At 30.3% G+C, this 13,169-nt stretch overlaps 2 protein-coding genes across 3 annotated transcripts; both read right to left on the bottom strand.

The window, feature by feature from the left end:
- Positions 1-632: 632 nt before the first annotated feature.
- On the bottom strand, positions 633-4,399 carry LOC107432369 (uncharacterized). The gene is made up of 7 exons (XM_016043494.4): positions 4,239-4,399; positions 3,730-3,981; positions 2,861-2,946; positions 2,645-2,791; positions 1,944-2,067; positions 1,118-1,404; positions 633-985 (listed from the first exon to the last, which is right to left on the bottom strand). The coding sequence occupies exons 2-7, from the start codon at positions 3,908-3,910 to the stop codon at positions 893-895; spliced, it is 918 nt and encodes a 305-aa protein (XP_015898980.1). The 5' UTR covers positions 3,911-3,981; positions 4,239-4,399; the 3' UTR covers positions 633-892.
- A 2,057-nt stretch (positions 4,400-6,456) lies between these two features.
- On the bottom strand, positions 6,457-10,407 carry LOC107432374 (EG45-like domain containing protein). 2 transcript variants are annotated; one of them, XM_048465118.2, is made up of 3 exons: positions 9,905-10,407; positions 9,481-9,781; positions 6,457-7,512 (listed from the first exon to the last, which is right to left on the bottom strand). In XM_048465118.2, exons 1-3 carry the CDS (start codon positions 10,104-10,106, stop codon positions 7,476-7,478), a joined length of 540 nt encoding a protein of 179 aa, XP_048321075.1. In that variant the 5' UTR covers positions 10,107-10,407; the 3' UTR covers positions 6,457-7,475. The 2 variants fall into 2 exon arrangements, with proteins under 2 accessions (XP_048321075.1, XP_015898986.1); XM_016043500.4 differs by lacking the exon at positions 6,457-7,512 and adding an exon at positions 8,077-8,972 and having other exon boundaries at positions 9,905-10,394.
- Positions 10,408-13,169: the final 2,762 nt, after the last annotated feature.

Here is a 13,169-nt window from a genome sequence, read left to right as displayed (position 1 = left end):
CGAAGCTAGGCACTAGTAAATCCCACCACCTTAATTCAATACAAACATTTATCGCACGGACTTTCTTTGATAGTTACAGCCCTATAACAAATTCTATTTACCCAAAAAAAACAAAAAAAAAAAAAAAAAACAGAAAAGCCCTATAATAGATTCTTGAGAAAGTAATCTTAAACTTCGAATTTCCCATATCAAAGATCAACAACAACAACAACAACAACAATAATAATAATATAATAATAATAATAAACATTTCTCACATACATCTTTTGCTTCTTCAGATAATATGCCTAGATACTTATATTACATGAGGAAAGAAAACAAAAAAGATTCGTCGGTTTTCGAATTTAAAATTTCCTTTTCATCCAATATTCAAATGCAATGCTACTTCCTGTTTCTATGTTCTATGAACTGGTCATCTTTTTTGTAATTTCATAAAGACGAAAAAGAAAACCACAGGTTAGAATATATATATATATATATATATAGGCTTACTTTCAAGAGAATTTCATATGTATATATTATTACATTTCATTATTAAAAAAAAAAAAACAAATAAAAGGAGATGATTTCGTATGTTCAATTTTTTTATTTGTTTCTGGCAAATTGAACGTATTTGCAGAGCTTAAAGCGAATTGAATAAATACTTTGATTTCAAAGCTAATATAAATTACGAGAAAGTAAAACCAATAGATTTGAAAACGTAAAGGAAACCGCACAGATGGTTATAACCCCACATTTTCGTCCAGTCAGTATTGCAAGATCAGGTTTACATTTTAGTGAGCATCCAAGGAAAAACGAGACTGCATATTTTTCCTCTTCATCTTTAAACATGTTACCAACAAAATGTGCATTTTCAGAACACTTGGAAAAAGACATAACTTCAACTTCTTTATTACAATAGCTTAAGCATTTTCAGACGTTCTTCATGTTCTGGATCCAGTTTTGGTGGGGTATAGCAGCCATGAAGATCCTCCACTACGTATTCCTGCGGAATTTATAAATACCAAAAGTCATAAGCCAAATTTAAGAAGTTTTAACTAGTGGTTTTAGTCTGTGCTACACTCTCAAAGAGTTCCAATTTAAGGGACATGTAAGGAAAATGATGTTCACAACTTACCTTAGTGAGCTCTCTCTTAGTAAGGATGTGGTAGTGTCTCTGCCAAATCCTCTGTATGGCCATGGTAGCAGCAAGGAAACCATAAGCTATGCCAAGAATGGCAAAGATGACAACGAAAACAATAACCAAAGCAAAGCATGCTTCCATAGATGCAGGAAAGCAATCCAAGATTCCCCAACCATAACAACAGTTTTGGCAGCCAGCCATCCGTGGATCATTGCTATTGAGGGATGAACAATGCAGTATGAGCCCAAAAAATCCAAGCAGCACAAAGAAGGCCAGTACCCCTGTGAGTATTCATGTACACAGCGCAAAATATTACAACCACTTAACAACATTGGATGATTGAAAAGCAAGTGAAATGTTTGTCTTTATTTCCCTTCTAAGAAGAAGAAGATAAGAGACACCTGAGCCAACTTATCGCCCTAACAAGATAAAGACATTTTTAAAAGGAAGTAAAAGGACAGCCAGCCCCAAAGTTACTAATGCATTACATTTCCAAAAAAAGAAAAGTTTGTACAATTCCAGAAGGGATTCATGTCCAGCGCTAATGCTGACATGATTAAAACCAGTAGTTTGAAGGTTTATGCAGCATCACTAAGAGTCTTGGGCAGCATCACCTTATTGATCATAAAAAAGAATATTTCTTCTATGACATCAGAAACCCTACTATCCGTTGAAGTTGTGAATCTACCACTTAGTATCCCAAACTCTAAATGTATAGAGTTCACCACTAAGTTATAAAATAATTTAGAAATACAATGGACCTAAAAACCTAAATACAATTTTAAAAGTATAAAAAATGGTTCAAGATGAACAGGTTTACCTATACAATAATAAAATGGTATGGGATGTTTTGATAGAATACGATCCCAACCATCGCTGAATGAATTTCTGAAAGCCCCATCCTTATCCATGAAATATGCAAAGCCACCCATTGCAGCAATTACCTGGAAAATAGTTACCATAAGATCAGAGAGGGCTGTTAGAAGATTTAGCCGTTTTCAGAGTTCACATAAAAATTGTAATAGTTATTTGCCAAAGAAAAAGAAGAAGATGAAAAGAAAAAGAATAAATGTCGAAAAACTTAAAATCAATAAGGTACAGAAAAGATATACACAATACCGGAAAACTGTTAAATGGTGATAAAATAAAAGACTCTAAATGGAGTAATGTGCATGTGCCAGCTACTATAACATCTTTAACAAAACTCTTTATCCTGGTATTTGCAGAACAGGCAATAGGCATTCTACATGAGCATTTTACCAGTCACATATAAGTATTAGTTAGCTCAGAGTTGACAGCAGTACCATCACTAATTTTATTGAAAATGTTCAAACATTTCCATCACTCCTTTTGCAAATAAATGGATTAACCAAAGACCAAAAATATGCAGCATTTACAAAGTCCCAACAGAATGGAAACTTAAGGGTAAAAAAAGAGAAACAAACACTCAAAAATTTTGAGAGGAACAGCTTAAGTGTGAACCATTTCATGAAAGGAGAGTTAAAAGGTAATATATCTTACTGTTTGTACAGCCAAAAATACAAGGAAGACATCCCTTGCCACAAAAAGTCTGAATTTCATTTTACGCCATGAGTTGTCCTCAAACAATTCAACTCGGAGGTGAAATTGAGCTTTGCAAGTTGTGCAATGTGAGAAAGCAAATCCTTCCTGCAAGGCAAAATTAGTTTGAAAAACTGTATTCAATTTAGTCGAAAGATTCCAAACAAGAGTAGTTACCTTGACAGAGCGCCAATGATCAAGACAAGAGCGATGGACAAACTGCTGGGTGCCTTTGCACATGCATGGTGAAATCAATTCGTCCTCTATAAAAAATGAAGAATAGGTTTTATGCTAAGAAATATACACATCTTCCTGAGCAGAAAATGTAATAATATGTAACATACACACATATTAATACAATACACTGCAACGAATATAAAAACTTAACATGTCAATAAATAAACTGGGTATTGGTGAGAGATAGAAAGAGAGACTATTTTGTTTAGGCCTTGGCAAGGCAACAATTCCTACCCACAGGAAAAACGAAAGAATAACCTTTATCTGTTAAGCATTAGCTAAATGGATGTTTGTGTTTTTAAGCATATTCTCTTAGGTAATAAGCCGAATGTAGTTCTGTTTGTGACAAAATTCTTACAAACTTAACGAAGATCCATGCGTGGAAAGGATGTAAATTCAACTATTTACTAGTTCTTTCTAATGGTTCAGCTTATTGGCAATTAGAAACGAGTTCAATTGACAATAGGTCGTAGTGGCATAACTCTTTTATAAGAATTTTCTTTATTTTAGTACTCCATTACATAAGCAGTAATATTACAGAAGAACAAAAGAAAAAAAACCTTCCCATATGTACAAATACCTATTCTACATTAAGTGTATATATATATATATATATATGTGTGTGTGTGTGTGTTATGTTATATACATTATACCTATTCTATGACATGAAAATATGCATAAAATAAGCAGGATTTCCAATAAATAAATTCTTTATGAATGTTTAGAAAATTATATCAATTTCAGACATTCAATTGAGATCAAATTTTAAAAAAATTAATCTTAAAAAAAAAAAATTATGTAAGGTTTACCTGGTTCGGCATCACTTTCTAGACAAATGCGACAACAAGGAATAGAACCCGACTCAATATCTTCATCCCTAATCTCACTTGAGCTCCCTGGCGATGACGAATCAACCGGGTTCTCAAGCAGAGGGTCCGAATCACTAGGGTTCTGTGAACCTGCTGGCTCTAGCTGCACTTCTCCTTTCATTGATTGATCGGATTCTTGTACCAAGAAGAACAATAACCGCCAAAATAAAGCCTCAAAACCCTAGAATTATCCTGCTCCCGGAAGAAAAAATAAAAAAATCAAAAGATCGAAACTCAATAATCAATCAACACAGCAAAGCTTATTAAAAACAACCGAGATCAAACAGTGCTCCAAATTTTATTTATTTTTTTGGTTTTTGTGTTAGTTTTAAGTTTGCTATGAATTTCGACCCCACTACAATTCGAATTCTATGTGACTTTCTCGGAGACCAAACAAAAGCGCAACGAAAATTCAACGATGAAATTTTCAAACAGCACAAGTTAGTTACCTGGATTTTGCAGAGAAAATTCTTGGAGAAAAGTCAGTGAGCTTTCCTTTTTTTTTTTTTCCGATTTTAAAAATTAAATAAATAAATATATAAAATGGAAGAAGAAATTTTATCAAAGGCGTGGATAAAATTTTATGACTTTTTTTTTTTTTTTTTTTTGGAGTATTAGGAATTCGGTGATAAAATCTGAAGGCGCGCGATGCGTATTACGCACACTGACGACTCAATTCGGCTGCACGTGGGGCCCCCCTGTAGATGGGCCTGAGTATTAATATTTTGAAAAGGCCTATTTTTTATGGGCTTCTGCTCCACTAATATCCCTTTTTCTGGCCTTTTTATCTACAAATATCACTTGTAAGGAGCCTTCTTTGCATATTACAAAGCCAAGGGCATAGAAGGATTTAACGAATCTTCTTCACAAATCATAGCCTTTGATTTTATTTTTTATTTTTTATCCCACAGTCAATAAATATATATCTTTCCTAAATCAATTATTAAAAAAAATCAATTTTCCAAAGTTATGATCCATTTGAAATAAAACAGTTTTAAACAGCTGGATTAACCTTATGGCTAAAATAATCTGTAAAAGGAACAGCCCCTATTACTAATATATGATTTTTGTTATTTCTTAAAATTATAATAAAATAAAATCATAAGCTTCATGTGAAAATCTGGTGCTTGAATTACACAGTTTTTTTTTTTTCCAAATATTCATTTGATAATTATTTTCACTTGAATTTTATAGCCATTGGACAAAAAATGGAGAAATAAGCATGCACAACATTTCCTATGCTAAACTTACTCAAAAATAATAATAATAATAATAAATAAATAAAAAAAATCCTATGCTAGACTTGGAACTGGTCAGGGACAGAACGTGCCGGGTCACTTTTTAGCTCTTCATTTCTCCATTTTCCAACGTAGAAAATATAGTCACTCATGAAATTGATGACCAAAGAGGAATAGAATCCAAAACATAATTAACTGTCAAACAAGAAAAATAAAATAATATATATATATATATATATATATATATCTACATATATATCAATGGCGCAGAGTAGGAGTAACAAAACTTAGATGCAACGTTGTAGTGGTTGTAGTGTTAATTAACTGAATTATGTACAATACCACAATAAAACACGATTTTTAAATGCTATAAAATTTTTGTTTATTGTTTAGAGTATAAATGGCTAATTCATTATTATTATTATTATTATTTCTTTTCACATGCATATAGAAGCATCCAATTGTCCAATTCAAATTCCAACCAAGGTAGAGATTGAACCATCTACTTTTATATGGCTTTTCCATAAATTTTTTGACATGTAGTAAAAATTATAAAAAATATATATATTAAAATATTAAATTATATTAATTATTTTTAAATTATATCAACCAATTTTTATCATATATTAAAAATTTATAAAAGGATCATGTAAAAATAAATTGTTCAAACAACCGTCTCATTTTTTATTTTTTTTTCCAGAGATAGTTTCTCCTCTTTGTTGAATACCACTTAGAGATTCTTTGATTTTTAGGCTCCTTAAGTCAGGTGAGATGAGGCCTACCACAGCCTTGACCAATATTTGACTACATATAAAATCTGTATATATTGCATGCAATAATAATTTTTTCCTATTTATTTATTGTTTTTAAAGTTTCAAGTTCCTTATAGATTCCAAATCTATCAATTGATTTCAAGCTTTCACACGGAAAATAAGCGGTTGGTTATTTATTAATTTTGTACTACAATACACGTTTTTGTTTTTGTTTTTTGGTAAACAAGGGATCTAAAAAAAAGTAACCAAAACAACTACTTTCTCCTCAGCACCATGAAGAACGTTTTCAGAGATATGAATACCTAAACAACATCTAAAACTGTAATTATGAAGGAAATCAGCTATTTCATTGCATTCCCTCTACATACGCTTGATTAATGGTATTCCCACTTTTTTTAAATATATATAAATATATAGAAATTTTATAGTGCTGGACATTTACATTTTTTTATCGTGTAAATATCTACAAAAATATTGATTTTGAAAGAAATTATCATTTTTATGTGATAATATTGACGACAATCTTTTAAAAAACCATCGTTTTTTCAATATACGAACGTCCGCACCATAAAAAAATCCTCTATATATATATATATATATTTCTCCTCTCTACCATATTAAATCAAAGGGGATTCCAGACATGCACACAAAATTCATAATTTAGTAAGCACTTAAATTGCAATATATATCCCTACATAAATAAATCAATAATAATAGTTATTGTTTTTTGAACAATAATCTGAATTCAAATTGCATTACACATTGTGCTTCCATAAATTAATACACAGAATTCGTGACATCGACATGCATTAACTTAATGCTATCTTCTTCTGGATGACACATAAAGTTACTTCTAGATAATAAGACTTTACTCTTCATATGCAACTTTTTTACATCATCAAATATTGCTTTGCGTGTAAGTTCATTTAAGGTATGTTAAATTAGCTTTCCTCTCCGTATATTGTTTTTCTAATAATAATAATAAATATTTATAGTTAGTACTAAATAGTATAATTTTGGTGCTAAGTAATTAAAACTCTTCCCATTCTAAGACGTTGAAGTGTACTAGATGATCCAAAATTCCCAAATATTTATTTCTTATCAATTAAGAATTTATGTTATAAGGATCAGCCCTTTCAAGCAGGACTTGGCAATCCATATCTCAATCTTTAATATGCAGACAAATTATTGCTCAATTTCAAAATTGATTTTTGGTACAAGTAATTGTTTGGAAAAAACCACATTAACTAAACAACAAAACTTTGTGTTGAATGTTGATATATTTAATATTTTAATACCAAATACATGTCAAGCATATTTTTTGGATCATAAAATATATGTTTTTTTATTATTATTTATAATAATTTTCTTTCTCATTTCGAAGTTTTGAACTATTGACCTCACAATCGTATTTGACTACAAATTGTGATCATGGGTGGAATTAATGGAAGCTAATTATTTACTAGGTGTTTTTTTTTTTTTTTTTTTTTTTTTCAGTTTGGTACACAAGAAAAAGTAGCAGTAGTTATGTTTGGTGAAACGGGTTTGGCAAATTTGACACCAAACGTAGACTATTATACGAAACACGGACTAATCGATAGCCTTCATAGAAAGATTAGCTTCCATCGAGAGGAAGGCAAGCAAGAAGGTTCGTTGACAATGAAAAACTCCCTTCTCATTGGTTTATCATATAATGCACGGAAGTCCTGGTACTGACTTACGAGAAGGGACACAGAAAACGACATTTTTACGCATTGTACCAAAAATTTGAAAAAAATAAAATAAAATTTCTAGAATATATTTTCATTTACATTAATGCAATTGAAATTATATGATTTTTTTATTAATGCAATTGAAACTATATGATTTTTATTTTTTATTTTTCGCTACATGAATGTGTGTGTGTATCTATATATACAGAACGTAAAATTTTGCTAAAAAACACACCTCATCTTTATCATATTTTATACATTTTATATTAGATAATATATTTTTAATTGTTTTATCCTACACTATATTATTTGATAAGACACGTAAAATATGATGATATAATAAATCTGATAAAATATAAATCATATTATTATTTGCTCTTGTCTTTCATTTTAAATGTGTCCCACCAATATATTAGAGAGAGGAGTGTAAACTCCGGTTGCATTGAAAATTTTTTCAGAGAGAGGAGTATGAACTCCGGTTGCACTGAAAATTTTTTCAAATGTAGAGATGCAAGCAAATGGTATAACACATTGGTGGGATCCGCTCAAGAAGAAAGACAAGAATAAATAATTATATGATTTATATTCTATTAGATTTGTTACATTATCATATTTTGCATGTCTTCTCAAATAATATGTTACAGAATAAAGACATTAAGGAATTCTAATATAAAATGAGTAAAATATGATAGAAACGATGCATATTTTTTAACGAAATCTTACGTTCTCTCTATATATATATATACACACTCATACACTTTCAATACCAGAATTTTTTTTCTCCTTCTTCCTCTCAGAATCATATCATGTAAGTAAAATTTATACTCCTTGAGAATTAATAAAGAACCCCATATCAAACACATTCCCACAGCAAGTTATAACTTTAAAAAAAGAAGAAAAAAATGATTTTTTATGCAATCGGAATTTGTACTCCTCTCTTAAATACATTGGTGGGACCCATTCAAAGAAGGAAGACAATACTAAATAATTATGTGATTTATGTTCTATTAGATTTGCTATTTGTTTGAATATTTGAATAATGGAAAGTCAATGGAAATTCAATTTTTTTAGAAAAATGATGATTTTTTTTTTTGAATATTTATTGTATGGTGGAAAAGTATGAAAATAGAAAATTAGATTCTCACAAATATAAAAAACTATATGAGAAAGTTGTTCCCACTTATGAAAATATCATTTTGAAAATCTCAAATAAAATAATTTTGAAATATTTTAAAAATGCATATTCGTTCGTAATTAATTATATAATATTAAATTTAATTAATTATAATTTTCAATTTTCCAATTATTCACAGTACATAATAAGAAAAAAAATTAGTTTTCAAAAAACTAATTCAAACTAATTCATAAGAAATTCAATCCCGAAATCAAATTTCTTTTCAATTTTGATACTTCTTTAAGACTAGAATTTTTTTCCTCCTTCTTCCTCTTGTAATCATACCCTGTAAGTAAATTTTATAATCGTTCAGAAATAATAAAGAACGCCATATCAAACACATTCGCACATAGTTTAAAAGCAAATTATAACTTTAAAAAAAAAATGATATAATTTCTTATACAGAAATATTTTAGCTATAACATTGGGTTAGTGGTATTTCAGTGGCCTCTACTGTAGAAAAGTTATACATATTTTTTCTTATACTTAATTTTTCAGTTGACAGTGATTAATAGCTATGTCATGCTTAACCAATATTAAAAATATTTTAAAATATAATTTGTTACAATGTAAGTATACTTTTTGTTAATAATTAAAAAAAAACGAAAAAAAGAAGAAGATGCATTTAAATACTCAAAACTGTTAACCGTTTGTCAAAAATTCAATTAGACTAAAAAATTAAAAACTTTAATGGCTTTGAAAATCAAAAGTTCAATTTTCCAAAACTAAAAGAAACTAAAATAAATGCAATTGATTAAGTTAAATTAAACTCTATAATAAATCAAAAGACTTACTGTTGAAATTCAATATTGATGGAAGAAGCAGTTGAATTAGCAATGGTTCCGAAAGCAGTCTGAGAAAGAACGACGGTGGTACCGGGAGCTGAAGGTTGGGAAGCAACGGTGGCGGCGTGGTCGACGATCTTAATAAGAATGGTCTGGTCAGGTATACAAGTCCTCGGCGTCGAAGCGCTTATACATCTCACCATATATTGCCTCCCGCACGATGCTCCATTGTCCCAGATCCCATCTCCGGCCGCCGCAAACAGATTGCTCGACGGGAACTGCGACGAATCAGTTCCGTAACATTCTGTCGCTACATACACATATAAATTATACAATTATGGTGAATGTCTTCCAGTTAATTATATAACAAAACATATATGTATCGTAACAGAGTAATGATTAACATGTTATATATATATATATACATACTTACGTATATATGGGGGAGAGTACTGAGAAGCGGTGCCGACGTCAGCCAAAGATGAGTGAGAGAAATGTGAAAGCAGAATTAGAAGAAAAAGGAGGTTCCATTGGAAGATTGGTGGAGTTTTGGGCATGGTTTCATTTTTTTTTGGCCTATGAGGTGTTTGGAAAACATTTCCATAGGTGCCCTGCTTCCCTCTTTGCCACCTCATCACTTCAATTCAAGCGGAAGCCAATCTGTTTCGAGGATAAACTCTTCTTATAAGCCACAGAATTTTTTTTTTTTTTGTTTGGGCCTTTGACGCTCCCAAACGCCTATAATAGCGCTAGTATGATAAGAAATTCTTGTGATTATATTCAACTGGCCGATGAGGGAAGCTTCCTGGATGAATTTTTGTTTCTTGCCTGATGAGTGAAGCTTCGGGATTTAATTGGGCAAAACTTGGAAGAGACGGCGGGGTGTGGAGCCGATCAGATTAGACGGAATGGAACTTCGCCACCTCATCACGCGCTTTTAAAATTTAGATCATCCATATAAGTTTAAACTTGTCATTATGGATCTGTTTAAAAATTGTTAATTATAATTTGTATGGGGTCTGTTTGTTAATTCTTTTTTCATTTTTTTATTTCTGTTTTTTATTCAAATAATATTAAAACTTCCCAAGCCGCACAGAGATAAAGAGGATATTTGTATACGGTCAACAAGGTACTATTTTGTAATAATAATAAAAAATGACGTAGAGAATATTGCATGCGTGTATTACTTGTATATGGTCAACAAGGTACTATTTTGTATTTCAAAAAAAAAGAAAAAAAGAAAAAAAAAAAAGAAATACTAGTTTGTTACTCAGAAAAAAAAAAAAAAAAAAAGGTGCTATTCTTGCAGCAAAAGAAAACAAGGTGTTAATTTGAAAAACAAAACAAAGGCAAGGTGCTATTCTTTTTCTCTTTTGAACTGAAACAAGTGGTTATTCTATTCACCAAAAAAAAAAAGAAAAAAAGAAACAAGGGCATATTGTTGACTTAAATATGGTACCCTTTTTTTTTTTCCCCAACTAGAATCAATATATATATATATATATATATGTATACAAAATTTGATTATTAAATGAAATGATATTGACAGACATTAGGAAGGGATCAGTCAAGTTTTAAATTTATACCAATAATAATGCTATGATCATCAATTTTGTTTTTCAAACAAGATGAGTATGACAAAGTGTTTTTGGATTCCATTTTTCTATTAGAAGGCAGATGCAAAGTAATGTTTCTCCACAATTGAGAAGTAAATGAAATTGCCGTTACTCAGCTCATCATAATGGCATAAAAATCCATAAATTTTATGAAAACTAAACTAAACATGCATGAAGTCAGCTTCAATAATTATAGTCTTATATAAGAAAGGCATTAAATTCAAAATAAAACTATGAGAGAAATAAGTTATGCTGTAATCTGTGGGCGGTAAGCAGCAATTCATAATTAGTCTCCTTTATTTTTCAAATTTTACAAGCAGGACTTCCATATTTTTAAAAGTTTACCAATAATGTTTTTGAATTTGAACAAGTAGAGGGTGTGTCCTTTTATTGATCTTTAAAAATTGGTACAAAAGTCGGACCAAGCCTAATATGTCGACCATATAATGAGTAAAATCTGTCGCTGACAATCCAAATAGTTTTATTTTATTCTAATTTAAAGCAGGTCAATTTCTCGACGGTATCCAAAATTACGAAACCTGAAAAGAAATTGGTTCAAGGTATAAAATTAATAAAATTTTAATTTATTGGTTAGCAAGTGTTACTGGATAAAAGAGTTGATTGCATTTTAATATAATTCACATTCTTAATTTTCAGATTCAGAAATTTAAATCCTCAATTTTTTTAATTTTTTACAATTTTAATATTTTTGACTTTTAATTAAAAGGGTTTTAATAGCCATTTCACATCATTATATTAAACTATATTAAATTTTATCTAGAAAATATTAAAGTGTAATATTTTAAAATTAATTGTTAAAATTTGCATTTTTAATGTCTTCTAGTTAACATTGAATACAATTTAATATTAGTTGGCACCGATTTCAATTTTTAATAATAAAAAATTGAAATGTAAAATGTTAAAATTATTTTTAAAATTTTGTGCTGCTGTATCTTATAGCTTAAAAATTGATATACTTTAATATATCGATCACGTAAGACTAACAAGATCAAATTACAATAAATTGAAAAATTAAGACTTAAATTGCTAATTAAAAATCTAAATTGTAAAATTGTAGAGCTTGAAAGCACCAAAATGCCATTAACCAAATTACAAACATTAATTCTAATTTTAAAACTGCTACGGCCTACAGACAGGTAGGTAGCAGGATAGAAGAAAATAGATTCTTTCCCCCAAGTCTTCGGCAATAATTATTCAATTCGTGCGCAACAAAAACTGAGGAACTCGATAATTGGGTGATCAATGTCTCCAAGACTTTGGCAAAAAGAAAAGAAAAGGAAAAAAAAAAAAAAAAAAGTTGCAATGGGTTACATGCTTCCACAGGCAATCTTCCAAGATTATATTATGTAATATGTAAAAAGAGAAGATTGAAGTCAACATCTACCTTGTGGAATTAATGAAGAGATTAAATGGAATTAGATGGTGGTGGATGAGCCAGCCTTATTGCAGGAAAGGGACGGCACATAGTGGTTGTGATGAAGTTATCAAATAATTAATAATACTAAGTCTAAGTCAACCAATAACTTTAATAAGTTTGTTATGGCACTGTCCCAGTTCTAATCCCCAACTCCAAAACCACCACCTTGTTTCAACAAGACTGAAGATTGTTGATTGTCGCACTTCTGGCTGAGAAGAAATGCTCTAGTTTTACACCATAAAAAGTTGGATAATCCTTTTGGAATTTTAGGTGAGACTGACAACAGATTAGGCATAAAGGATAGCAAACCATCTAGAATTATTATTATCATTATTATTATTATTATTATTTTGGATGAATGAGCAAACCATCTAGATATTTCATTGAGGTGGATGCCATCAATCCATTAGCCAAAATCAGTCATCATCATACTACAAACCAAAGAAACGGTCAGAAATGGCTGCCAGAACACATGACTGAAACCAAATATCAACAAGAAAAAGGGCCCACTTCGTCTCTAGCCAGTAGCCAGGACGCAACGACAACACAAACCCATTTCAGAAGGAAAGTAGGGTCCTTTCTTTTTACATAAATCATGGTGGTTCAGACAAAGCAAAGGTTAACGTGCAAGTCTGGACTCCATG

The sequence above is a fragment of the Ziziphus jujuba genome, chromosome 11 (assembly GCF_031755915.1).
Source record: "Ziziphus jujuba cultivar Dongzao chromosome 11, ASM3175591v1".
NCBI lineage: Eukaryota > Viridiplantae > Streptophyta > Magnoliopsida > Rosales > Rhamnaceae > Ziziphus > Ziziphus jujuba.
This window is presented reverse-complemented; position numbering and strand designations above follow the sequence as displayed.